General features: G+C 47.1%; 1 protein-coding gene across 5 annotated transcripts in view; it reads left to right on the forward strand.

The window, feature by feature from the left end:
- Positions 1 to 27,050, forward strand: part of IGSF21 (immunoglobin superfamily member 21) — a 208,016-nt gene that overhangs the window by 136,772 nt on the left and 44,194 nt on the right. For 4 of the 5 annotated variants that reach the window (XM_042478473.1, XM_042478474.1, XM_042478476.1 and 1 more), the window contains one exon: positions 24,153 to 24,274. In XM_042478473.1, the coding sequence (XP_042334407.1) occupies positions 24,153 to 24,274 (122 nt within the window). Of the gene's footprint in view, positions 1 to 23,207; positions 23,308 to 24,152; positions 24,275 to 27,050 lie in introns of those variants that run through there. The other variant, XM_042478477.1, reaches the window with a different exon arrangement.

Raw genomic sequence — 27,050 nt, forward strand, 5'->3', positions numbered from 1 at the left:
CCTTTTTGGATATCCATGGGACCATCCTTTTTGGATATCTATGGGACCGTCCTTTTTGGATATCTATGGGACTATCCTTTTTGGATATCCATGGGACCGTCCTTTTTGGATATCCATGCGACCATCCTTTTTGGATATCCATGCGACCATCCTTTTTGGATATCCATGGGACCATCATTTGGGATATCCATGGGGCCATCCTTTTTGGATATCCATGGGACCATCATTTGGGATATCCATGGGGCCATCCTCCAGTACCACATTTCCAAAGAATCCGTTCTCTTTATTCATTTCTTCATTGTCCAGCTTCGATACAAACCAGGAACGTTATGGCATGGATGAGAGCAAACACAGAGTATTCGTTTGAGGGTTAGACTAGGGCTGCATCTGCACTGCAGAAATAATGCAGTTTGACTCTGCTTTAACTGCTGTGCCTCAATGCTGTGGGATTCTGGGATCTGTAGTTTATTGTCACCCTAGAGCCCTCTGACAGAGAAAGCTAAATGTCTCCCAAATGACAGTTCCCAGATTCCATAACATTGAGCCACAACCGTTAAAGCATTGTAAGGCCGTAAGTCAAAAATGACACGAAGGCACACAATAGCAATAAATGCCATGGATGATTTTGACTTTACTGATATAATGACATAACCATATGATCATGAGACTATAAAATCTTGTGTCGTTAGACCTTTCTTAATCTTGGAACATGAGACCAACAAGGATTCTAGAACCCATCTTCCTGGTTGCAGGACCCAACATCCCCTTCGCCCTTTCTTGTCAGGGAAGTGAAGGAAAGTGAATCATCTTTATGTCCCTGCAATGCACACATAAGAGTCGGGCTGCAAAATCCTGGCATGTGTGAGCAATCTGTGTCAAACGCCATTTAGTTCCAGGTCACCTGGACCGCTCCGCCAGCCGGAGGTCTATTTATCTCCAAACCCATTAAGTCCTTCCTGGGGATGACGGGAGTTTAACCCTGCCTGGGATTGCAATTGCCATCGCTCTCCGGCCGATGCCCTCTCCGCTTGCTCCCAGCCAACCTGCGCAAGGAAGATGGAAGGAGATGGTTATTGTGTGTCTTATCGTTTTGGTTGATTTGCCTCTAGTTGTACTTTTAACAAATGAGGTGAAAAGCCAAAGACTCACACTGGGCAGCATCCTGGGGTTTCCACACACACACAGACACACACGCAACCATTTCCAGATGCTGTTTCGAACCTGGAGATATGTACAAAATAAACACAGACTTACCATATACATTCGACTATAGGTCGATCTCATGTATAAGTCAAGGGCGGATTTGGGGGCTAAAATTATGGATTTTGATATGACTCATGTATAAGTTGAGGGTAAAATTTAGGTGCATGTGACAAAGGATCTATGGGATGAAGCAAAGGGAAATGATGCCAAAGAACTTAACCAAATTCCAGCAGACATAAAGGCTAGATGGATGAGAGAGCAGAGGAGCATCAGTGTTTTCAGGACAGATTACATTTTTGCCTTTCACGAAGGGATGGTTCCTTTTTATAAGAGTTAAAGATACAGAACTTACATTGACCCTTGGATTCTAGTCTTATACATGAGTATTGACAGTAAGTATCTTAATGCAAACACCTGCTCATTGTGGAACGGCTCATTGTTGGAACCAGACGTTGCATCCTGCCCTTCTTCCCAGGCCCAAAGACTTTGGAGACCAAGGTTCAAATCCCCACAGGGCCATAAAGCATTTGAATCAGATCAAAATCCTTTGAGAAGTGTGTGCCTTGGGAGGAAGAGAAGGAGAAGTCCAAAATTTGAGCTCTACCTGAGTCAAAGGGAATTTCCCGTCCAATGGAGAATAGAAAGAGTCATCTGAAGGACCTTAAAGCATGGAAAGGTGGAAGAGTCAGAGGAGCAGAAGTTCATAGACGGGGGATGTAATGAGCGATGAAGGCTAGAAATAGCAAAAGAGGAGAGAGTGGACAGATTTAAAGGTTACCGAATGGGCTGGGAAGCCAGCAAAGGCTGGGAGGATTAAATGATCCGAGGTCTGCCCTTCCTACTGAAGGGTAGCTTCACACAAGTGGAGAAATATTAATCTAATTCATGGGGGGAAATCAAAAACGAGAAAGAAATATATAGGCTGGTATTCTACACGACACATACGTCTTCGGCCATGGCTTTGTGCGCACACGAAATTGAATTGTGTAGCTTCACAATGAGAGCCAGAGAGGTGTAATGGTTTGGGTGTTGGAGACACGGGTTTGAATCCCTGCACAGCCTTGGAAAGTCACTGGGTGACTTTGGGCAAGTCATGCTCTCTTAGCCTCAGCGGAAAGCAAAGGTGAGCCTCCTCTGAATAAATCTGGCCAAGGAAACCCCAGGATAGGTTCACCTTAGGGTCATCATAAACGGGAAACAGCAACAGCCAAAGTTTTGGGATGCTTTAGATGCGCTTTAATCTCTCTTTCATGCCAAAAACAGCTCCAATGTGATAAACACCATTGTCATCCCTGGATCCATATTTTCTCTCCTGACCTCCTGCTTATCTAACTTACAAGATCGGGTGCAATCTCACAAATAGGGAACCTGAGTCAAGGACTCTAATCGGCATTCGTAAATATAATTTTTGCAAGAACTATCAGTATGAGAGGTTGTTGGAAGACACTCTCTAAGTGTGTGTATATATATATATATATATATATATCTCCCAGTCCTTTTTCCCTCCCCATTCCAAGCAGATGCCGATGTCAGGCACCACGGGGATTTCACAGAGAAACAATATTATGATGTGGGTGGCGAGAGAAAGTAGAGGAGGAGGAGAAAGAGGCAGAGACAAATCCTTGGTGGAGGTTATTTTTTTAATACGCAGCGACATTTAAGATTCCCTGAGCGAAGGCACTGCAATTCTCCTGCGGCCTGGGCTGACCCCATTGGGAAAGCAAATCAACTCTAATGGGAAGAGAAGGGCTTCGGTGGTGGGAGGCGGACATCTTATTGCCACACTCTGGGGGTCAGAGGCTGGAGGGGAGGATGAGATGCATTGTGGGATGGACTGTAGGATAGGTGGGCGGTTGTGACAGCAACCCCGGGTCAGTTTCCCCCCTGGCTCATGTCACCATTTAAAAACACATGGAGGAAATCCAATCACACTCTTAGAGTTGGAAGGGATCCCAAGGGTCACCTAGTCCAACCCTTCACCAAGCAGTAATGCACAACCGAAGCACTCACATCAGATGGCCACCCAACCTCTGTTTCAAGACCTCCAAAGTACAGTGGTGCCTCAGGATACGAAATGATCGGGTTACGAAATTTCCGGGATACGAAAAAATTGGATTGGCAAAAACTGTTTCGGGTTACGAAATATTTTTCGGGTTACGAAATTCATTTCGGCGCGAAATTCAAATGCTGCAAAGTGCAGCTATAGGCTTTCCAGTGCTAACGGAAAAGTGTTTCGGGTTACGAAATTTTCGGGTTACGAAAGGAATGGCGGAACGAATTAATTTCGTAACCCGAGGCACCACTGTAAAACAGTGTGTGTTTCCTAAACGTTGGTCCTCCAAACCAAACACTGTTCTGATGTTTTTGACTTGAGCTTCCAGAATTCCTGATTGGTGGCTAAGCTAGCTGGGGCCTCTGGGAGTCAAAGGGCCTGTGCAGACCGGCACTTGGGGTTTCAATCTGGATTCTTCCCTACCCTACCTGGAGAACCTTGGTCTTCCCACCTGGTGGTCTCCCATCCAGGTATTCACCACGTCATATTATGCGTTCTGGGTGGTATGATGTCTCTATCTCCTCCAGATTCTTCTCTGACCTCCCCAGTTCCTGGCTTGACCTCCTGGCTGTATGCCTTCTTCTTCTCCCTCCCTCTCTCTCCAGCTTTCACTGGATCAGCTCCAGTGCAGATGGACCCAAGTAGCTTAATGTAGTGGATGCCAATGTGGGCTTCCCTCCCTTGTCCTTGTTCTCTTGTCCCTGGTTAACATGGCTCTGCTTAAAGCCCCATGGGAATACAGCCAAACCAGGAACTGGAGAGGTCCGAGAACCAGAGAAGAAGCTGAGGGAGATACCACCATCATACTACCTGGAGCACATACACCTGGGCGTCATTCCCATTGGGCATTTAATTTGAATTGCGAGTCAAGTCCACTCTGGATCGAGAAATCAGTTCATCAGAGTCATCGTTCCCACTACAAAGCATGTTTTTTTTAGGAGCACACGCATTTTCTTGACCCATGCTCCTCAGTTCATTTGTGTTTTTAATCAGAATTTACCAAAATTCGGAAGTATCTGCATTTCTCCCTGTTGAAATCCATTTGGTTAGTTTTGGCCTAGCTTTCTATTCTGTTTCAAATTCGGATCCTGTCCTCTGGAATCTTAGCTACCTCTCCTAATTTGATGTCATTTGCAAATGTGATAAGTATGCCCTCTACTCTACTCTACTCTACTCTACTCTATTCATCCATCCCTTTATTCATATCCCACCTTTCTCCCAATATGGGTTCCATCATCCAAGGCATTGATCAAGATGTTGAATAGCACTGGGCCCAAGTTTCCTTTTGTTGGTCATAACAAGGCAGAAGTGACAAAGAATCCTGCATGAATTGTTGCAGACACCTCTGCATCCTCCTTAGCACTTCGTGAAGATTTCCGCAACCCTTCAGCCGATTCCGCCTCTTTGACTCCTCCTAAGCCTGGTCCCTTCCATTATGCTAGGCCTAATTTCTTAAAAATCCTGTCCAAGCCCATCCTATTTAACATACATCAAAAATGCCTGCACAGTTCATGGGCTTCTCCTCTCTCCCCCTCCGCCACCCGCCTCCTGCTCTGTCCTTGTACATTGTCGGGTGCGCAACTTGGATTGTAAAGGCAACCATCCATGCCGGCGGAATTAGACATGTTAGGAAAAGATTAGAAGTACAGTCTTGCCGGAGATGGCGTACCGCAGCAAATAGTCACTCATTTAAAAAGCCAGAAGAAAATGAAAACTATCTAACCTTGCAGAATTACGACTCGGGGGGAATAGGAATGATGGGGATCATTACGGATGCTATGGCGGCGAGTAGATTTATCAGTTTGTTTAATTGATTAAACATAGCTTCTGGTTGACTGGAAAGGGGTCCCACCTTTGAGGCGTCCCACCTCCGAATGGTGTGGTCCCCCTGCCATCAGCCAGATGGTTTCTAGAGTCCTTTTCAGAAACGTGGCCAAATGATAACAACCCTCTGGTGGCATGGAAGGCTTCATTTGTGTGTTGTAGTCCTTGCTGTGAAGATAGGAGGAAGGACCATCCACAATCTGAGATCTGCAGATGGCACCATACTACTAGCGGAAAACATCATAGACTTGGAACCATGCCTGAGGAAAGTCAAGGAAGAAAGTGCAATGGCAAAACAAAAATAGTGACCATGGAGGACCTACATACAGTCAACACAGACAACGAGGAAATCGAAATAGCTAACTATTGTCCATACATTGGATCAAATGCTGATCAAATGGAGACTGCAGCCAAGAAATAAGAAGACTAGGAATGTGAGGGGCAGCAATGAAAGAACTGGACGGTGGGGATGAGGCCCTAGTATGCAAGGCAAAAAAGACCAGGGTCTTCCGAATGCATTATTTTTGCTGACTTCATCCATTTGCTTCCTCACTTTGGGCAGGATAATACCAACAGAGCCTCTAAGTTAAATCCTACATCCAAGTTGCATCCCAGTTAAATCCTTTCCTAGGTCTTTTCTGTGATTCTGTGACAGTGTTCCTGGTCTGTATTGCAGTCTTGCGCATGCGCATGTGCGAGGGTCCTTCCCTCCCTCTGCACCCTTGGTCCCTTTTCCACTCAACTGCAGCCCCACTCCGTAATATTGGATTAGCCCACTTTTCCCCCCAGAAAAGCTGATTTTTTCTTTCCATTTGCATAATCCTTTCCCCTCCCTTCCATTGCAGTGCTCTGGCGATAAGACGTGGTGGTTGTGTATATGTGTGTCTGTGTGTCTGTGTTCGGGTTTGGGAGGAAATTATCTCGGCACACTGTGTGGTTACAAGTCGAGGAAGACGCGCAAAGAGGGAATAGACTTCTATTTTTAACCTCCGCACACAGAGGAAAGAAGAAAGCTTTCACTCTTTCTAACAGATGAAGTTCGAACCTCCTTTGCCTCTCCGTTCCTTCCTTCCCTCCCACCTTGCTTTCTGGCTCCTCTTGGAAAGCAGATTTTTAAAAACACACTTTGAGTTTGAGACTACAAAGCCTCTGAGAAAGGAGGCATCTACACTTTAGGAATAATGCAATTTGGCATCACTTTAAGTGCTGTAGCTCTATCCTATGTAATCCTGCAGATTTGTAGTTTCGCGAGGTCTTTCGCCTTCTCTGGAAAAGAACTCCATCTGTAGGATGGAGCTGTGGCAGTTAAAGTGGTGATAAACTGCATTGTCTCTACAGTGAAGATGCACCTGTCTCCAAAAGACCACATCATCCTGTCCAAGCTCCCCAGGTCTTTAAGGTCTTCCAGAGAGGGCTTTCTCTTGGTCCCACTGTCATCACAATAGATGAGGACACAGGAGAAGGCCTTCTCAGGAGCTCTTTCCAAGCTGTAGACACTCCTTTCCGCAGGTGGTTCAACTGTACCACAAGAGGTCCAGCAAAAGGAGGACCAGAAGAGGTCCACCAAAGATGGTGCCTTCAAGGCACTTCCTTGGTCAGTGCAGATATGTAAGAAGAAGAGGAGAGAAATGAATGCTTTGCCTTCTCCCCAGTAAAATTGTCCTTCAATCCCCTTGGAGAAATTGGAAATCGGTCACCCCTGGAACTCTTCCATTTGCTAAGATTCCCTTCCCTGGTGCACTTGGCCGGCCCTCTTTTCTTTGGGTTCCCAAACTCAGGAGAGTATCATCCCGTTCGTCAGTTATGAGAGCGTGAGTTGAAATTACAGTATCACACTTTCTGGAGTTGGGAACAACCTGAATGTGACCCCTCCAAAACCCACTCTTGCAACTGGGCAGCACCTAGACTGGTCTGTTTCTGAGGCACTGGAGGTCAGGATTTTGGGAAATGGGGCCTATGGTGCTCTCCTGGTTGGAGGTCGCCTTGGAACAAGTGGTTGTGGTTGGACTCTTCATGATATGCCCCATGACCAAGAGGGCACCTCCTCGCTCTCTCCCAATTCTTCGTCCTCCTCCTGCTTCAGATCCATCACCTTCTCCCCTCTTCTCCAAATTTTTCCTCCTTTTCCTTCTCTCCTTCCTTCTCCAATTCCTTCTCTCATCCACTGCTTCAAATTCATCTTCTTCTCCTCCTCTCCTCCAAATTGTTCTCCTTGTTTTTCTTCCACCTCCAAATTCTTCTTTCTCTTCCTTCGCTTCCTCCTCCTTCTCCTTCTCTTCCTTCTCTTCTTCCTCCGCTTTTTCAAATCCATCTCCTCCTCCTCTCCTTCCAATTTCTCCTCCTCCCTCCTTCTCCTCCTCCTTCAAATTGTTCTCCTCCTCCTCCTCCTCCTCTCCTAATTCTTCTTCCTCCTCGTCCTCCTCCCAAATTCTCCCTTCCCCTCTCCTTCCATTTCTTCCTCCTTTTCCTCCTCTTCTTCTTTCTTCTCCTCTTTTCCGCTCCCCTTTTCTTCTTCTCCTCCTGGCTCCATGTTAGGAATGAACAATTGCTTTCCTTCCCTTGAACTTGAGTTATATTTATTTGTTATGTAAATGGTTTTCGACAGAGACTGTCAGCAGGAGACGGGGAACAGGTGTGCGCAATAGTTACCCAGCAGGTGCTGCCGTCTCTTCCTCTCTTTCCAAAAAACGAAAGCCCCCCACTCCATTCTAGAGCAGTCTCCCCACAAGCAGGACTACAAGCCCCATCATCCTAGCCCCTTCCCTGCTCTCTTTCCACCAGCAAGTTAAGACCTTTTCATTTAGGTAGGCCTTTCGCTGCTTCTGTTTCCACAAGCATAATAGCATTCTAAGTGTTGTTGGATTGCAAGTCCCATCAGCCCTAGCTAGCATAGCCAATAGTGCAACTATGAGTTGCAGCTACATAGCTGCAGTCTGGTATAAACCCACAAGGAGGTCTCCAACTGTTTCATATTGTGGGAATAAGTTCCTTGGGTTCTCCACTCATCATCTCAAGAAGGCTCCCATTTCTTGGCATCTGGACTCTGCATCTGAAGACAGAGTAACTTCCATTTCTGAGAAATGGAGCTACTTCCTTGTCTTCCACCTCCAGCATTTTTAAAATCACTTGATCGCATTCCCCTTCTCGATGGTTTTGTTCCTCTAGGCTGCGATGCAAACCGTGCAACCTTTCCCCATAGAAAAGGTGCGTCAACCCCCATCCTCATTTCCAACCCTTGTCAGCCTTTTGGAGCCGGGGCGACTGGACCGACTTCTGCCGAAAGCAAAGCCGAGTGCGAGGAGATGGTTTCGACTCCAGGTTGCCATGGAAACCCTCCCATCCCTGGGACTGACCGTTCCTTGGAAGGGCTGTATCTCTCTCTGTTGAACAAAACCTCCCATTCCTTTGCTTAAAATGTTGATTTGTTCTGAGTCGGCCTTATCAAGAGAAGCCAGGATGCAGGAAAGGACCTCTGTGGAGCCACCAGGGCAAGGGCTACAACAATGGCTCCCTTGGCGTGATGCTGGGGACCAATCCAAAGAATAAAAGGGGCTTTGTGGCTTGGGGACGTCTTGGCAGGATGGTCATGTTGTGGAGAACATCCACTCTGAAGGCAAGGCAGACCCCACAGGTTGGACCTACACCAGCTTTTCCCAAGATGGTGGCTATTGCTCCCATCCTCTCTGAACGTTGGCTGGGGATAAGTGTACCTTCAGTTGAAGGCATCTGGAGGATGTTGGGTTGGGGAAGTATGGCCTTCAACCTTGGGTGGCTATTGAGTGATGGCTTCAAAGTACTTCTGGGTGGTACCTGCTGAGATTACATATCTAAATGTTGACCGACTTGGAAAGATTTCTTCAGAGGAGGTCAACCATTGCCTCCCTCTGAGATTGAGAGATTGGGATGAGTTTTGATGAGTAGGGATTCAAAAGGTCTGCAAACCAGCAAATGCTATGAGGAGCGACTTAGGGAGCTGGGGATGTTTAGCCTGGAGAAAAGAAGGTCAAGAGGGGACATGATAGCCATGTTTAAATATTGGAACGGATGCCCTGTTGAGGATGGAGCAAGCTTGTTTCTAAAGGTCCGGAAACTAAGACATGGAGTATTCAAGGTATTGGAAAAGAGATTCCACCTCAACATTAGGAAGAACCTCATGATGGAAAGAGCTGTTTGATAGTATGGCGGAGTCTTCTTCTTTGGAGGTTTTTAAACAGAGGCTGCATGGTCATCTGTCACAAGGTGGACTTTTGATGGTGTCCATGACAGAATTTGGGGTCCCTTCCAACTCTATGGTTCCAAATCAATGGTCCTACGAATCCCTGTTCTAGTCCAACACTCAAAGCATTGCATCAGATTCACTTTGACCTCATAATCTAAACCAGGGGTTGGCAACCTCCGGCCCGCGGGCCGGATGCGGCCCGCGAAGGCCTGGCCGCCGCCCCCCCGGCTGCTCCTGCCGTGCCCGCCGCCGTGGCAGCCGTCTGTCGCGGCTTTCGCGCTCTGGGCGCCGCCATTTTTGGGGTGGCAAAATGGCGGCGAAGTCCCGCGTGACTTTCCCTGAGGTCCACGAGACTTCGCCGCCTTTTTGGGCAAAAAAATGGCGGCGCCAAGAGCCTCTGGGGCTATGCAGGCTATGCAGAGGGCTCCCAGGGCGGCAGTGGGCCTCTGGAGGCCGCTGCCATCTCTCAGGGGCCCTGCTTTAGGGGCTCCCAGGGTAGCAGGGGGCCTCTGCAGGCCCTGCTGCCATCCTGGGGCCCTGCTTAGGCCCCAGGGTGGCAGGGGGCCTCTGCAGGGCCCTCTGCCATCCCTGGGGCTGCAGAGGGCCTCCCAGGCGGCAGGGGCCTCTGGAGGACTGCTGCCTCTCTGGGACCCTCCAGGGGGCTCCCAGGGCGGCAGGGGGCCTCTGCAGGCCCTCTGCCATCCCTGGGGCCCTGCAGAGGGCTCCCAGGGCGGCAGGGGGCCTCTGCAGGGCCCGCTGCCGTCTCTGGGGCCCTGCAGGAGGGCTCCCAGGGTGGCAGGGGCCTCTGCGGGGGCCCGCTGCCGTCGCTGGGGCCCCTGCAGGAGGGCCTCAGGCGGCAGGGGGCCTCTGCGGGGCCCGCTGCCGTCTCTGGGGCCCTCCAGGCGGGCTCCCAGGGGCAGCGGGGCCTCTGCGGGCCAGCTGCCGTCTCTGGGGCCTGCAGGAGGGTTCCCAGGGCGGCAGGGGGCCTCTGCGGGGCCCGGTGCGTCTCTGGGGCCCTCCAGCGGGCTCCCATGGCGGCTGGGGGGCCTCTGGAAGGCCCGTCCCGTCACTGGGGCCCTCCAGGGGTCCTCCAGCACTGCAGGCCCCCCCAGCTTTTTGCTGGTCTCTGACGGGGCCTAGGCCCCGTCAGGGGCAGCAAAAATGGGGAGGCCTGGCCCCCGGAGGGTGGGAAGCTCCGCCCCCCCATGCGGCCCCGCCCCTGGAGGGTGGAAGCTCCACCCCCCAGTACACAGCCCTGCCCCGAGGGTGGAAGCTCACCCCGGTATGTGGCCCCGCCCCAGAGGGTGGAAGCTCCACCCCTGGCACGTGGCCCCACCGGAGGGTCGAAGCTCCACCCCCCACTCTTCGGCCCCCCCAGTCGCTTGAGGGACAGCAACCCGGCCCCCGGCTCAAAAGGTTGCCTACCCCGATCTAAACCATTACATCTGACTCGCTTGCTCATAATCCAGACCACAATTTGGATTATGGAAGTTAAATCCCAAGCAAGGCACCTTTCCAAGATCATATCAAACTGGGGGAAGTTCCTTCTCTTGGACTATAACTCCCAACAACCAAAGATCATGGGAGTCATAGTGCAAAAAGCCACTTCCCCCAAATTTTAGCCGGCTGCGCGGGAAGATCTTGGAATGCAATCCTGTTGACTGGGCAATGCCACCTATCCTCTCTCCTTTTTATTTCATAGCACAGCCAGGAGAAATATACATGCTTTTCTGATTTTTCAAAGGGAGGGGAAATAACCCTTGTCTTTTGTAGTCTGGAAAGTGAGATTCATTATCACGGTCTCACTGTCATTCCGAGCCTTGCAGAAATTCTCTTGCTTCCCAAGAGAGGCAAGTCTATCAGCTTTTTGTGTGCAGGCCAATGTAACAATCGTCGCTCCATTTCCTTTTCACAACACAAACCACAACTTTGCGCATCTGCCTCTCCACGGGAACTCTGTTCTCCTGCCAAAATCCATTATAGATTGGGATGAAGACGTCCGACAGCTCGGCTTGGGGGACATCGGGAAAATGTCCCCGGTGAGCTAGCTATTTCTCACCTGTCGTGGGCCACAAACCCCCAAGGGCTGAACGAGTGTTGGTTGGAGTCATGCTACTACGTAGTAGCTGGCAATGTTTTAGTTGGGCTTTCACCTATCCTGCAACAGTGGATGCTGACAAAAGCAGTACAGTCAGGATGCATAGTGTCTAGATCAGGGCAGTAATAGTATCACTCTATTCTGCTTTGGTCAGACCTCACCTGGAATATTTGTCCATTCTGGGCACCACAAATTCAAGAACGATGTTGACAAGCCGGACCTTGATGCAGATATACGCTCCAAAATTGATCTTGCAATGGAAACTGGCCTCCTGTTATAATTGTTTGTTGTGTTATGTCCTTTTTCTTTCCTTTTGTCTTTTATCTCCCCCGGAGAAGCATTAAATATTACAGTTTACAATTGCTATTTGCTGGGGTTTGGTTCCAAAATTTGTGGACCAAAATGTGTGGATGCTCAAGTCCCATTATACGCAATGCCGTTGTAAAATGGTGTCCCTTATATAAAATGGCCAAAAGAAGTTGCTTTTTGAATATTTCCATGCCGTGGATGATGAATCGTGGATGCAGAGGGACAAGTGTACTAGGCTGAAATGCATTGGGTTAATGCAAGAATAGACCTTTTCAACACCCTGAAACCTTGTCTCTTCTCTTCATCCTTTCAGATACTCTGGCCATGAGTAGCATGAGGCTTATAAGTCATAGACACACCAAAATGGTGGGAGACCATTGCTCCAAAGGGAAACATTGAGTGGTGTAGAGAAGCTGAGGGGCATTGGCTTCTAGGGTGGTTTTGTAAGTCCAGGGAGAGATCCACCCGTCTGGTTGTCTTCAGGATCTCAAGAGGAGATTGATAAGATGGATGCTGACCTATCTTTGCTCCCTTGCGGAGTCTGCAGATGGCTTCCAAGTCGTTTCTCTTCCCTTCAAACGACGGAGGTCGCATGGCTGTTTTTTCAGCCAAGACTCATGCCGGGTGGCATCCAGGTGGCACGTCGCCAAGCTTCTGCCCTTCCTTTTCACATTGGACCCCTGGCATCCTCCTCGCGGCCTTTTGGCAGCAGAGGTCCTGGATCCGGGGAAGGGCATGCGACCATGCCAGTGACGTCCTTTGACAGGCCAAGCAGCTGTTTTGAAGGTCACCCTCCACTCATCCTCTCGCCTGAACTTTTTGTCTCTCTTTTTGGCACTTCAGGGAAAGGCAACGGTGAGCTTTGGAGAGACAGAGGTTATCCTAAGCGCATGTTCCAACCCATGCTCCCACAGGGAGGGAATGGGCCAGGAGGAGAGAGACAGCCTCCATTGAGAGTTGGGCCCCACAGCTGTGACCTTGGCATCTTTTCTTTGCCGATTCTCATTTTAACACATTTGTGGTTCTCCTGGCATGGTTTGCCATGGATATAATAATAATAATAATAAAATAATAATAATAATATTATTATAGCCCCAATCACAAGGAATCCAGGCGGGTTACAACAGTAAAAATAAAGAAATAAAATAAATAAAATACAATAAAATAAAGAGAGCAAAGTGAGTACATTCACAGTTAGGCCTGATGGAAGTTGGGCCTCTCTTTTTCACTTCCCTCTCAGGTCCTGAATGATGATGTCATGGAGGGAGGGCTCTTCTTCTTGAGGCATGGATGGTGGGATCTGCTGGAAGAAGAGAAGAAGCATGGGATTCTGCTAGCCAGAGTTTTAACCACTGTGTTGGTACTAGAAAATCCTGCTTGAGATTCTACATCCGGGTCCAAGCTGCGTAACTTTAGGATCTGTAGCTACATTGTGGAAATGCAACAAAACCTGGTTAATGGATTATGAAGATGTACATCTGGGTACCAACAAAGCCCTGGAAGCCATGGCTGTTTTGCCAGCCAGGGTTGCAATACTTGCTCAGCTGGGCCAAGGTTCCATCTCAGAAGAAGGTAGCTTCCCATGTTTCTGTGGAGAAGGTCCTGGGTTCAATTCCCAGCATCTCCAGATACGGCCAAAGATAGAAAGCGGAAAGAGCCATGGTTACTGCTAGCCAGAGTTGGCAATACTGGTTCGGTGGACCAAGGGTCTGACCCAGTATAAAGTACTTCTTGTGTTCCTGTGGTGAAGGTCCCAAGTCCATTCTCCAATTGCATCTTCAGATAAGACCCCAAGGGTCTGACTCTGTATAGGATATGCACCTGTGGTTCTCTACCTACCTGAAAACCTGGGGAGCCATGGTTTCTGCCAGTCAAAGCTGGCAACACTGAGTCCGACGGACCCATGTTCTGAGTCAAGATAAGGCAGCTTCCTATCTTCCATTGACATCCTCTCCCCCTCAATGGATTTTCTGTGTTTATCTCTGTTTAGCTCCACATCAGTGACAACTGACTCACTGCCGAGTTGGCAGCGTTGCATTTTGAGAAGAAGACGACGAAAGAAAGAAAACAAACCCACATCGCTGCCAAGGAATTAGCTGGCTTCCGATGGCCTCTGGACAGAGAAGTGTACCTAAGACCAACTTGGCGCAAGTTGGCGGGGCTTTGCCGGTTTACCCAGGGAAGGGCGAGAAATTATGCCTTTGCCATGCCAGGAAAGCAAGACGCGGCCCTTCTTTTGTCCTCCCATGGTCTGCAAAGCTGTTGATAGAAAGCAGGATCTGGGCATTGTCTTGGCTGGCATTGGGAGGCCAATATGGTGATAACCATAGGAGAGCATTGCAAATTTCCGCATGCGGAGAATCAGGAGCAAGGAGAAAGACTGCGACAGAAGGCAATGTTTGCGTTTATCTGCCCTCCCTGCTGTCCTCCTTTTTTAAAATAAGAAACGAAAAAGAGAGAGAAAGGACCCGGTTTTAGTGATAGGATATTAGGCCAGGATTCATGGCAGGGTTTGCGTTGTGGAATCTCTGCCTGGCATAAAGCAGAATGGGGAGAGGTTACTTTCTCGCCGCGTCTGAGACCTTGCAGAGAGCCTTGCTGACTACTTTTGGAGGCCTTGGAAGGAGACGCCTACTAACGAAGGCAATTTGGAACAAATTAATTCAAGGAAAGAAACCCTGGAAAATCCAGAACTGCTTAAGATGCAGCAAAGCGCACAGATGCCATCTGGGATTCCCCTTTTTGTTTTCCCTCCCAGTGTTTTTAATGAACAGGTGGCATCTCCCTCATCCTGGATCCCGAAATCCAAACTCCTCCCAAATCCAAAACTTTTTATAGGCACCTGAAATAGTGATGCTTCTGCTTTCTGATGGTTCGATGTACACAAATTTTGTTTGGTGCACAAAATGATGTTAAAATATTGCATAACGTTTGGGCGAAGTGGGCGAGGCGTCCATGAAACCCAAATTTTCTGTTGAGACCTGGGTCCCATTTCCAAGATGATGTACATATTTAATTGTCCCATTTTATCTATGTTTTAATACAGTATTGGTTAGTTTTATGGCCGTATGCAAAAGCCTAGTTGGCTAACGTAAATAAACTATAGGCGTTGCCATTGAAAAGCACAACTCCATGCAAACATTTCATTACTTTCATGTATGCATCCCCAACCGCATCTTAACTTCTACCCAGCCATATTTGCTTTTTTAAAAATGAATTAAACATCTCCGATCTCATATCGTTGCAATTATAATGTTTCTGTAATGTGTGATGTTTATAACTTTACACATTGTGGATAGTTCCAGTCTGTATTGTTTTTAGATAACGCCGCCGGCCGCCTTGAGTCTCATTACGGCAAGGAGAAATGGGATATCAATGAATATTGCAAAAATAGGAATGGTAATAAAGAAACTTCCCGGGCATTTTGCCTCGGCAGCGTATGAGTCGGGAGCCAAGATCTCGTGGATTAATTAAGCGCCGTCCCCGAAGGCAAGGATGCTCTTTCTGCCACCCGAGTTGTCAGTTGTGGTCTTTGTGCGGCAGCGACAACTCTGCTCCAATGAGCAAAGAAACCCATCGGAGGAGACAAGCCGGGGTTGATGAATTACAGATGCTTTTCTACATTCTCCCCTTTTCCCTGATTGACTCTGACAAGCTGGGAATCCTGCAGGGCCCACGCCTGCCATGCTCCGTTACGGAGAGGAGACATTGCAGCGCCGGCCTGGTGGCTTCTGCTTCGTCTTCATCATCACCATCATCTCCTTCTTCCCCAGGTGTCTGGAGACGGTGGAAGGAAGGGTGTGTAGTAGAAAGGATGGTGGTGGGGAGTAACAAAAGACCCCGCCTCGGATATAAGAGAGTGGGACCCCGCTCAGAGCACCCCCTCCACCATGAATGAATGACGTTTATCATGGTCAGTGACCAATACCTCCACCATGAGGACCAAGGCCATGGAGGGAGGGCAAGAGAGATGGGCAACCAATGCTGAAAGAATGGCTTAGTGCAGACAGCGCAACTATTGCGTCTTGTGGGCCCACCTTCTTTCCTCAAGGGACCTTGAAGGACTACATCCTATTATCAATCCACCACTAAACAATGACAATTTTGTGCCCCCCCCCCCCCAAAATGCCTCCTCCCCTCCTCTTCTTCTTTCTTCCTCCTGCTTTTCCTCTTCTTTCTTCTCCTTTTCCTTCCCTCTCTTCCTAGTCTTACTTCCCTCTGCTCTTCCTCTGCCTTCTCTACCTCTTCCTCTTCTCCTCCTCCTTCCCCATTTCCTATTCTCTTTTTCTGCCTTCTCTTCTTCCCCTCCTCCTCTTCCTCCTCTCCTTCTTCCCCTAATTCCCCTCCTACTTCCTCCTTTTCTTTCTTCTTTTTCCTCCTCCTTTTCCTCTGCCTTCTCTTCCTCCTCCCCTCCTTCTTCCCTCTCCTCCAATTCTTCCTCCCTTCCTCCTTTTCTTCCTCTTTCTCCTCCTCCTTTCTTCTTTTCCTCCTCCTTTTCCTCTCTTCCTCTTCCCCTCTTCTTCCCTCTCCTCCTATTCTTCCTCCTCTTCTTCTTTTCTTCCTCCCCTTCCTCTGCCTTCGCTTCCTCCTTCCCCTTCTCTTCTTCTTCTTCCTTCTCCTCCTGTCCTTCTTCCTCCTTCTTCTCCTATTCTTTCTTCTTTTCCTCCTCCTTCTCCCTTTCCTCAGCTTTATCTTCTTCCTCCCCTTTTCCTTTTCTCCTTCCTTTTCCTCCCCTTCTTTCTCCTTCTCAAAGTAAGATAGTTTAATACTGTATATTATTTTTAATAATGTTGTGCATGGAACAAAGTTTGAATGCATTGAACCAATTTCATCGGTCACTTCTTAATTTCACGGCAGTGGATTCCACAATTTGACAATAAGAATGGTGCAAAGGACCACTATTCCTGCCCCCCGAATCGCCACCATTTCCTACTTCTTTACACATATGGACTTTCCTTCTACTGTATTTGCTTTCACCTCTCCTGGATGAAATCAAAAGGAATAAGGAAGAGCTCTGTCAGGCCGAACAAAGGAGTGGAGGAAAGAAGAACGGAGGTCGGAGGAAAGATGGCACGTAATAATAATTCCAGAAAAATGAAGTGAAATGAAACGAAATCGCTGGCTGCCCAGGTAATGAAGTTCCCGACTGTGATGCAGATTTCCTCTTGCTTTGCTCTGCCATGTAAAAAAACAAATCATTTCAGAAGTTCTCCTCCCTGCTGGGGCATATTACAAGAAGTTTCGTGCATTTTTAATGTCCCCCCCCCCCAATACGTTTGAGTGCGGAAAGTGCTGTTTTCTGTGCAAAAGCACTGTATAATTTTTTTTTGCACAGAAAAAGGTCCCAAAATTACCCTTTTACCGGCGACTGACCAAAATAAATATGTGTATATATGGATGCATATATGTAATAAGTCCCAAACTGGAAATAGGCTTCGGAAACTGTGTAGTTTGTGAAGTCTTCCTTGCGGTAGGAAGAAAATTGCTTTCTTCGAGAAGAAACTTCACGAAGATTTGCTTATTTATTTCACTACTTACTTTAAGTATTTCTGTACTCTTCTGGCAAGCATGGCATCATGGTTTCAGCGTTGGACTACGATTCTGGAGACCAGGGTTCGATTCCCGGCTCAGCGATGTAAGCCCGGCATACATTGGAAACGACTTGAAGGCACACAACAACACAACGGCTATAAAGTGAATGTAAAGATGGCTACAAACCACAACTTCTGTTTGGATTTTCTTTGGGAGGCTCAATTACATCCTGATCCTTGGAGCCTGATCATTTTGGAGAGGTCTCAGCTTTCCAAACCTATCCCTATGGGGGGGGGGGATCTTAGACCCCTTATTTCCCCCAATATTGCAATCCACAATGACTACATGACACCGACAACAACCACAACCACGAAGCTTACGGTTGCAGTAGTAACGCTGACAGTGCCAATTTCCCAATCATCGCTGCTTGCTATTTTTGGCCTAGTCGGCTCATATATATATATATATATATATATATATATATATATATTTGCAACAAGGCTGGGAAATATTTGGGGAGAGGGATGGAGGCCAGGCACCCTCCGCCGCACACAATTTAAACAGTCCAAATGAAACCGCTGTGAGTTGTTTTTTCCTCTTCCCGGCCGCTATTACGCGTTCTTGTGGCGGCGGCGGCGGGATCGGACCGTAAGTGGGATATCAAGTTTATTACAGCTATTTCCAAGCTGTAATTGGTTTTGTAGAACACGAGGAAAAGGGAGGAGGAAGAGGCCTTTGGAGAGCAGCTGCAGAAAGCCCTTCGGTGGAGGGACTGGGTTTGATCTGTTTTGCTTGCCATGGCCAGGTGGAAACTGCTTTTCCGTTCCCAAGCTGTGCAGAGACCTGGGTCACGTCGAAGGCAGGCCATGATTTGTCTCTCCCGGCTGCGAATGAAGCCCCGGGAAGGCGAAGAAAGCCAGAATTGAGTGGTCGTGTTGTGTTGCATGTGTGTGTTTGTGTGCATCCTGCCACTATTTCTTTGGCTGTCAAAAGGCACAGCTAGGACCGAACCAGAGGCGGCCTTGATTTATCTTTGCAACTCCAGGACCCTATTATGTCCCATTGAGGACGGAGCAAGCTTGTTTTCTGATGCCACAGAGATTAAGACGTGGAGCAATGGATGCAAACTGTAGGAAAAGAGATTCCACTTCAGCATTAGGAGGGACGTTGTAGTGGTCAGTATTGCACAGGGGACAGACCTCACCTGGAGTATTGGCCTCATTCCCTCTACCTTTTAAGCCGGATCACAAATGAGTTTGAACTGGTTTAAATGATGCTGGTTCGCACTTGAACTGAATCACTGAAAGGATTCAGGGGGGGGGGGGGGAACGTGTTAGACCTATTTAACCTGCGTCTTTTTGATGCTTATTTTTCCACATCTTGTTGGATACATTGATTATGTGCAAGTGTGCGAGCCAGATGCAGATTGGAAACCTCCTCTGAACAAATCTTGCCAAGAGAACCCCATAATAGATCTGCCTTAGGTTCGACATAAGTTGGAAATGACTTGAGAACACACAATGACAACAAGGGCAGCGACGTTTTGCCCCTTGCTCAACACTGTGGAACTCTTGTCCCCCTCGATTTTCTATACCAACTTATTTTCTATACCAAGGCCCACTTGTCTGTAGCATGTCTACAGATGGAGGTGGGTTAGGAATGTCTTAGAGGAATCTGCCATGTTGAAAGGACCCAACTGTGTCCATATGTAAAGTCAGTGGAGGATGGAGCCCGTCCCTTTGCGTGAAACCCTCTTTTCCAAACAGGTTTTGCCATCAAAGAGTTTTCAAGAGATGGTCATCGAACATCTTCCTCCTGTTTTCCTCCCCACTTCCAGATCTATTTTTCAACCCCTTTGACAGGGTTGTCACTTCTGTGGCTAGCGTGTGTCAATTGTGTCCCACACTGGAAGCTGACAACAATCGGAAGTGACAAAGCCACGTCTCCAGCCCTGCAATGCTTATGCAATGTCCACCATGGACTGAGTCAAGATGTGATGGACAAATCCTGTCACACACACACACACACACAGTCATAATATAAAGAAACCCCCTGAAACTGGACAAGCCCTTGAAAACTTCATTAATATGTCTCTCCAAACCTGTCTCTCCAAAGAGATTTACGATCCAGATAATTCTCTGCATGGATGTATATGTGTATGTATGTATGTATATATATATATGTATATGTATGTATGTATGTATGTATGTGTATGTATGTGTGCATGTGTATTGTTTATGTATGAGTGTGTCTTTTCTTTGTAAATAAAACCATGGCTTAGACAAATTATATATATATATATATATATATATATATATATATGCTGACTTCTTTCCCCTCATCCTTCTGTTTTCTTTCCTTTGTTGAATCCATACATTATGCCTCCTCTTTCCTTTTTATTAAACTTACCATTCAATAACATCTGTATCGAAATGCCACTTTACTTGTTCTCCATCTTGGTGTTAATCCTTAATCAGTTATCTATCTCTTTTTAAAAAAAAGATGTTAATAAAAGCATCCTAAAGAAAGAAAACCTCTGAAACTGGACATGCCCTTGAAAAACTTCGCCAACCTGTCTCTCCAAAGTGCAAAAGATTTACAACCCGGATAATCTTCTCCATGGAGGAGACTATATATATATATATATATATATATATATATCTATATATATATTCTTGTGTATGTGAGAGTGTGTATTTTATTTGTAATAAACCTTGGCTTAGGCAAATAAATTTGAGGAGACAGTTTTACTGACAGCTTCCCTCCCTCTCTCCTTTTTTCCTTTCTCTCTCTCCTCTCTCTCTCTCTCTCTTTCTCTGCTTCTGTGTAATAAAAAAAGAAAACCAGAGGAGAGAAATTTCAGCTGGAAGGGACAACGTGGGGCGCATTTTAAGCGCCAGATAAAGGGATGCCACCTGCCGCGCGCAAAGGTGATGCCAAAGGTGTCGGGGAGGACCAGGCCTCCCAGCTTTCATCTCTCCAATTCGGGTCTTGAGGGCTCTGATCCAAGGAAGGAGAAAAATTAGGAGGTGGCTCCTGAACCGTAGTCAAGCGGCGGTTATCGCCAACAGACCCGACTTGAAAGATGTCTTAGGCTTTCTTCTGTTTCAACACCAAAAGGGCAGCTTGTTTTTTCCAAAAGGCAGAGAAGGAGAGGATGCTAGGATGCAAGACTTGGAAGGGACCCCCAGATGCCATTCAATCCAACCCCATTCTGCTATGGAAGAAGACACCATCCAAGCACTCCCAGCAGAAGGCCAGTTAAAGCGTTGAACCCTTCACCATTTTGGTGGCCCTCCTCTGGACATGCCCCAGCTGCTTAATGCCCTTATTGAATCGTGGTGCCCAGAACTGGACACAGTATTCCAAGTGAGGCCCAACCAAAGCAGAATAGAGTGGCACGATGACTTCCCTTAATCTGGGTCAGTGATTCCCAAACTTTGGTCTTCCAAATGGTTCTGGACTCCAGCTCCCAGAACTCCTGACAGTTGGCTAAGCTGGCAGGGACTTCTGGGAGTTGAAGTTCAAAACATCTGGAGGACGAAGGTTTGGGAACCACTGCTCCAGATCAAGAGAAGTCATAACACCACTCTGTGCTGCTTCGGTCCGGCCTCACCTGGAATACTGTGTCCAGTTCTGGGCACCATGATTCAAAAAGGACATTGAGAAACTGGAGCATGTCCAGAGGAGGACCACCAAAATGATGATGGGTTTAGAAACCATAAAGACCTATGAGGAAGGACTTAGAGAGCTACGTATGTTTAGCCTGGAGAAGAGAAGGTTAAGAGGTGATATGATAGCCCTGTTTAAATACTTGAAGGGATGCCATATTGAGGAGGGAGCAAGCTTGTTTTCTGCTGCTCCAGAGAATAGGGCCCAGAGCAATGGATTCAAATTACAGAGAAAGAGATTCCACCTAAACATTAGGAGAACTTTCGGAGGGTAAGAGCAGTTTGGCAGAACTTACCCTCAAGAAGTTCCTCCTAATGTTTAGGTGGAATCTCTTTCCCTGTAGTTTGCATCCATTGCTCCATGTCTTATTCTCTGGAGCAGCAGAAAACAAGCTTGCGCCTGCCTCTGTAGGACATCCCTTCAAATGTTGAAACAGGGCTACTTTCAGTTGGGACTGGGCATTGCAGCTGTGTATCCTATACACTGTGATTCTGTTTCTTGTATGTTTCATTGTGGTTGTGCATCTTATACTTTGCACTGAGATTGGGCATCACAGTTGTGCATTCTATATTTTGCATTACGGTTGCGTATCTTATACTTTGCATTGGGATTGGGCACAGCAGGTGTGTATCCTTTGCTTTGCATTACGGTTGTGCGTCTTATACTTTGAATTGGGATTGGGCATCACAGTTGTGCATCCTATATATTTGCATTACGGTAATTTACGGTTGTGTGTCTCATACTTTGCGTTGGGATTGAGCACTGCTGGCATGCATCCTATATTTTGCATTGTGGTTGTGCATTACACAGTGGCGCATGTGTCACACCATCTTGCCATTCTGCAGGAGGTTTGCGTTGCTTTTTCATGCGAGTATTTACACCGTGCGAAGTAGATTTTGGATGGAGGCCTGTATCTGAGAGAAAGAGAGCGCATGACAAGGTGTAGACTCGCTAATAAAATAACACACCTGGAGGCTGTGACAGAACACCTCTTCCACAAGAAACGTGCCAACGCAGATGGTGCTAATAAAACTCTCACAGAAAAACGTCTCGGGAATACATAAATAAATACGTGGAGAAAAGGGGGAAAGGATGGAGGTTGAGGAGGGAAGGTTGCCAGCCATATATGTTTGCCAAACATATATTTGCTAAAAATGGGGTGCTTCTCTTCAGGGCTGAAGACATACACTCATCCCTCCATATTTGCGGCTGTGATATTTGCAGATTTGATTCATATGTTCTCTCTAGGAATATCCAGGTCCTCCAACGCAACTCTTTGGTCAACTTTAACTAAAGGTTGCACTCAAAGACCTAGAGATTCCTAGAAAGAATACACTTCTAGGCCTTTGTAGCTCCTCCAGCGCAACTCTATGGTCAGTGTCTGTCAGACGTTGACCACAGAGTTGCACCAGACGACCTAGAGATTCCTAGAGAGGCATCCTCTCAGGTCAAAACATGATGTTTTTGTCATTTGTGGTTTTTCCATATTCACAGGGGTCTTGTGCCCCTAACCCTAGCAAATGTGGAGGGACAAGTGTATATTCTCTCATATATATATAGAGAGAGAGAGAGAGAGAGAAAGAGAGAGAATATACACTTGTCCCTCATATATATATGAGGATATAGTGTCACAAGGAAAATGTACAATGTGGGTTTTAATGGTAACCAGGCATTAAAGGATTAGTGTGAGCCATATTGATTAGGCATTTAAACACGAAGAGACATCAAAAAGATCCTTTGTGACCCCAGAGGGAGAGGCAAGGCCTAGTAGGCCTCACAGAGCCTTTGCTAGAGTAGTGACTCTGAGCATTTTACCTCAGAGAGGGCTGCTACTAATCTGGATGGGGTCGATGTATATATTGTTGTACACAATGGAACTTCTTCTAAGAACAAAAGCCTCCTCTGAGAGAGGTTTACGGTGTCTCTTTGCTCATTGAGAAAGGGAGAGGTGTTTCTCCAGCTCACAGGCTGCTGACTACAGTCACAAAGGTGGAGAAGCTGGTGCCAAACATTGACATGCTGCCTCATGCGCTGCGCAACAGCAAAAGCGTTTTAAATATATATATATATACTATATATATATATATATATATATATATATATATATATATATATATATGAACCAAAATGGCATAATGGTTTGAACGTTGGATTACAACTATGACTCTGGAGACCAGAGTTCAATTTTCATTTATCCAAGAAACCCATTGGGGGACCTTGGGCAAGAAGAAGTCACACTCTCTCAGCCTCCTGAAGGGAAGGCCGTGGCAAACCTCCTCTGAACAAACCTTGCCAAGAAACCCCCATAATGAGTTCTCATTGGGGTCGTCACAAGTCGGAAACGACTTGCAGGCCCACAACGAGAGTGGCGTCTGTGTCCTCAGACTCCGTTGCAAGGTTGTGTTTGGTGTGTGTTGTTCCATTGGGGATTGCGCACTCAGAGGAGCTGAGGGTGGCGGGAAAAACGCAAGCCGGCAAAGCGCGGGAGATAAATAACGGCGCGAGATCTGAAGGCCCTGCGTGCCTCTGATGCCCGCTAAGACTTTAAAAGCTGCGTCCTGATCTTCAGAGCTCCATGGTGGCCCAGTCCAATTCCCTTGTCTTCCTGCAGCCCTTCCGGCAATCCTTCCCCCCACATTCATCTCCTCGCCGCGGGTCTTTGAATTGCGATCACTGGAGTCTGCGGATCAAAGCGCGTTGCTCTCTTTCACATTTTCTTTCCCTCTATATCTATTTTTCTTCTCTGAAAAAAGAGAGAAGGAAACCAACCTCCCCGCCGGGGATAATCCCCTCTCTCTCTCTCTTTCTCTCTCTTTATTTTTATTTTTCCTTCCTTGCAACTTTTGTACTAATTTATTTTTAAACATGCCCTAACTGCAGTAAAGGAGAAGGAAGAGGTTGCGGGGAAAGAGAGAGTCAGGGAAGGCCAGAGAGGAGATTTGGGTTCTAATCACCCATCAAAGGGAGAGGAGGAAGAGAAGACAATGCAATGCGCAATACAGAATGTGCAGCTGCAATGCATAATCTAGGGCATGGAACTGGAATGCACACTATAGGATGCACACAACTGCAATGGGCGATGCGTAATTGTTTATACACATCTTTATTTATATCCCTAACTGGATGCCAGCTGTAATGGATGGTAGTGTTGTGTGCCAGTGGAATTATGGCTCTGGTGTTCGGTGAAATCTCAAAGGCGGGTTACTCCAGAGTTGCTTACACTGCTTTGTTTCTTTTCTCAGGTAACGGATGGTGGGACCATCAAGCAGAAAATCTTCACCTTTGACGCCATGTTCTCCACCAACCAGTCGCACATGGAGAACTATCGGAAAAGGGAAGACCTGGTCTACCAGTCCACCGTACGGTAAGTCCTACCATTGACTCGGACCAGGGAGACGACGACAACGACGACGATGATGATGATATGTATTTCCATGGGATTACTGTCGGCCATGGGATCCTGTCCTCCCTACGCATGCGCAAAGATGCTAATTTGAAATCAAGAAGCTGATGGGGAAATATTTTCCCCCTTCGTGCAAGTGAAGCAAAGCATTACTGTGATCCCTTGGAAGACATTTTGCAGGGATGGTACCTGGAGCCAAGGCTTGATCAGGGATTGCTTCGGATGCAAAAGGGCCTTGTGTGTGCTTGTTTTGCATGCATCTGAGCTTTAATTGAATTGCCACCGAACGGACTTGTTGCATCCCATTGACTCTTGACCCTCCTGTTATATACCTGCCAACTGAGGGTAACATTTCATGCATTTGATGAAGTTAACTCCAGTCTATAAAAGCTCTTGCTGTAATATATGAGTTAGTCGTGCCACATGCTTCCTTGTTGAGTAGAGCATTGGTACGTTCTGGCAACTGACTGTTTTATGGACGTCTACCCCAGAACCTAAAGTTATTCCTCATTAGAAAAGGGTGACAGCAAATGTCTTTGGCTTGAAATCGTCAATCACGTCCCTGATTGGCTGAGATTGATCCTAACCAATCAGGGACATGCTTGAGGATATGAAACCATTTGCTGTCACTCTTTTCTAATGAGGAATTACTCATTAGCAGAAAGCATTGCCCTTACTTTCCTCTAGGCCAAGTTTCTCCTTAGTGAAAGGAGCAAGGATTGCCTATATTGCGCTGAAATGTCATAACGGGATCCCTGATTGCTTAACTCCCATGACTAAGAATCCTTACATAAAATGTTAGGTCTGCCCAAGGCTTTGGGGTCACATCATGGCACTATAGATATAGGCAATCAGGTTGGTCTTCTTGCTCTTGCTACTTATAATCCATACATTCAGAAGCCTGATTCCAGCCAATCAGTGACAGCAACTGATTCACGATTTCAATCCAAATACTTTTGCTGCCACCTTTCCCTGCTCTGCATTGAACAAAAGATGCCTAATGGCTTCCAGAGGAGGACTTTACACATATTTATGATGCCAACAGGATTCTGACTTTGGTCTTCCCCGCCTCGTCTCGTAACTCAGAAGTTGGTGCCAGCTGCTTTTCATCAAAATGGAAGAAGGTTTCTGAGTACGGCTCATTTTTTTGCAAATTGAGTTGTCAAAAACGCTCTGCTGTCGCATGATGGTTGCATTTTGTGCACGATTCCAGTCTAGAGAGAGAGAAGAACGGGAAGGATTCCATTATCCAGAAGGAAAGAGGATACATTTTGGAAATCAAAATGAACAGCAGCAGAAAAGGAATGAAAGAAGGGAGGGGGGGGGGCTGAGAAAAGAAAGGATAAAAATACCAAACGGGTGGAATTTGTAGCCCAAACGTGCCACAAAGGCAGGAGAAGTTTAAGGCAGAAGGCGGCTTCCGATTGGCTGGGAAGGCTTCGCAGGATGGAGGGGGATAAGGCATCCACATTTACATATAAATGAAGATATTTACAAATTAATGCATTTCCAAGACAGAGGAAGTCCCAACTCTGCAGCTGTCAGCGCAATGGCCCACCTTATCATTTGGGGAGAGGAGGCGAAGGCGAGGAAGATTTACCCGAGAACAGAAAGGCATTTTCGGGTGCCCTCCTGAATAAAAATGGAAAATGCCTGAGGGTGGATACTTTATAGGGCATGCAACCAGAGTCAAAGTGTGGTTTTTATACACTTCCCGGATCGCAATGGGCCACACCAACAGTGCCATAAGCAACCAGAAGTCTCCTCTGATAACTCTCTAAGCAGATGGTGTATTGCCCAGTATTGCCAACTCTGACTGGTAGCAATGCCTTTCCAGGGTTTCAAGCAGGAGTCTTTCCTCCTAGTTCTGCACTGGAGCTACAACAGAAGCAAGGATTGTCTATGGAGGTCATAGAGAAAATCTTTGGCCCTCTTAGACCAATATTGCCAACTCTGCTTGGCATCAGAGGCTATCCAAGGTTTCAAGCAGGAGTTTTCCTCCTAGCCTTCCACCAGAGCTGCCACTGAAGCAAGGACCTTCTATGAAGGTTCATAGGGCAGATCCTTGGCCCTCTTAAACCATTATTGCCAACTCTGGTTGGCATCTGAGGTTTTCCAGGTGTTCAAGCAGGCGTCTTTCTTCCTGGCCTTCCACCAGAGCTGCCACCAAAGCAAGGACCTTCTATGAAGGTTCATAGGAAGGATCTTTGGTCCTCTTAGACCAATATTGGCAACTCTGGTCAGCAGCTGAAGCACTCTAGGGTCTCAAGTCAGTAATGGAAATAGAACATGGCAAAAGTGTACCATCTTCTCCTGGTCCTACATGGAGATACGGGAACTGAACCCGGGACCTTCTGCACATGAACTGAAGAAACTGGCCTTGTAGTGAATCAGACCCTGGAGTCCTATGGGGCATCCTAGTATGGCCAACTCTGGCTGTCAGTTTGCACTCTCCAGTGTTTCGGGAATAATTCTTTACTCTAGTCCTTTGCTCCTTTGGGAGTCTGCCAACCAGACATCACCCTACTTGGCCTGCAAAAGCAAGGGCAATAGGTTGGTCCATGTTCTCTGCGACTGCTTCCCATTGCATGTTGGATCTCAGTGGTGCAGTTTTGCCGTTCTATTTCCATTATTGACCTTTGTGTCGGAACATGGGAAGCTGTTTCATCCTGCGTCCAGACCCTGGGGCCCCATCTAGCTCAGTATGGCCAACTCTGACCATCAGTATTGCTCTCAG

Source organism: Sceloporus undulatus, chromosome 7 (assembly GCF_019175285.1).
Source record: "Sceloporus undulatus isolate JIND9_A2432 ecotype Alabama chromosome 7, SceUnd_v1.1, whole genome shotgun sequence".
Lineage (NCBI taxonomy): Eukaryota > Metazoa > Chordata > Lepidosauria > Squamata > Phrynosomatidae > Sceloporus > Sceloporus undulatus.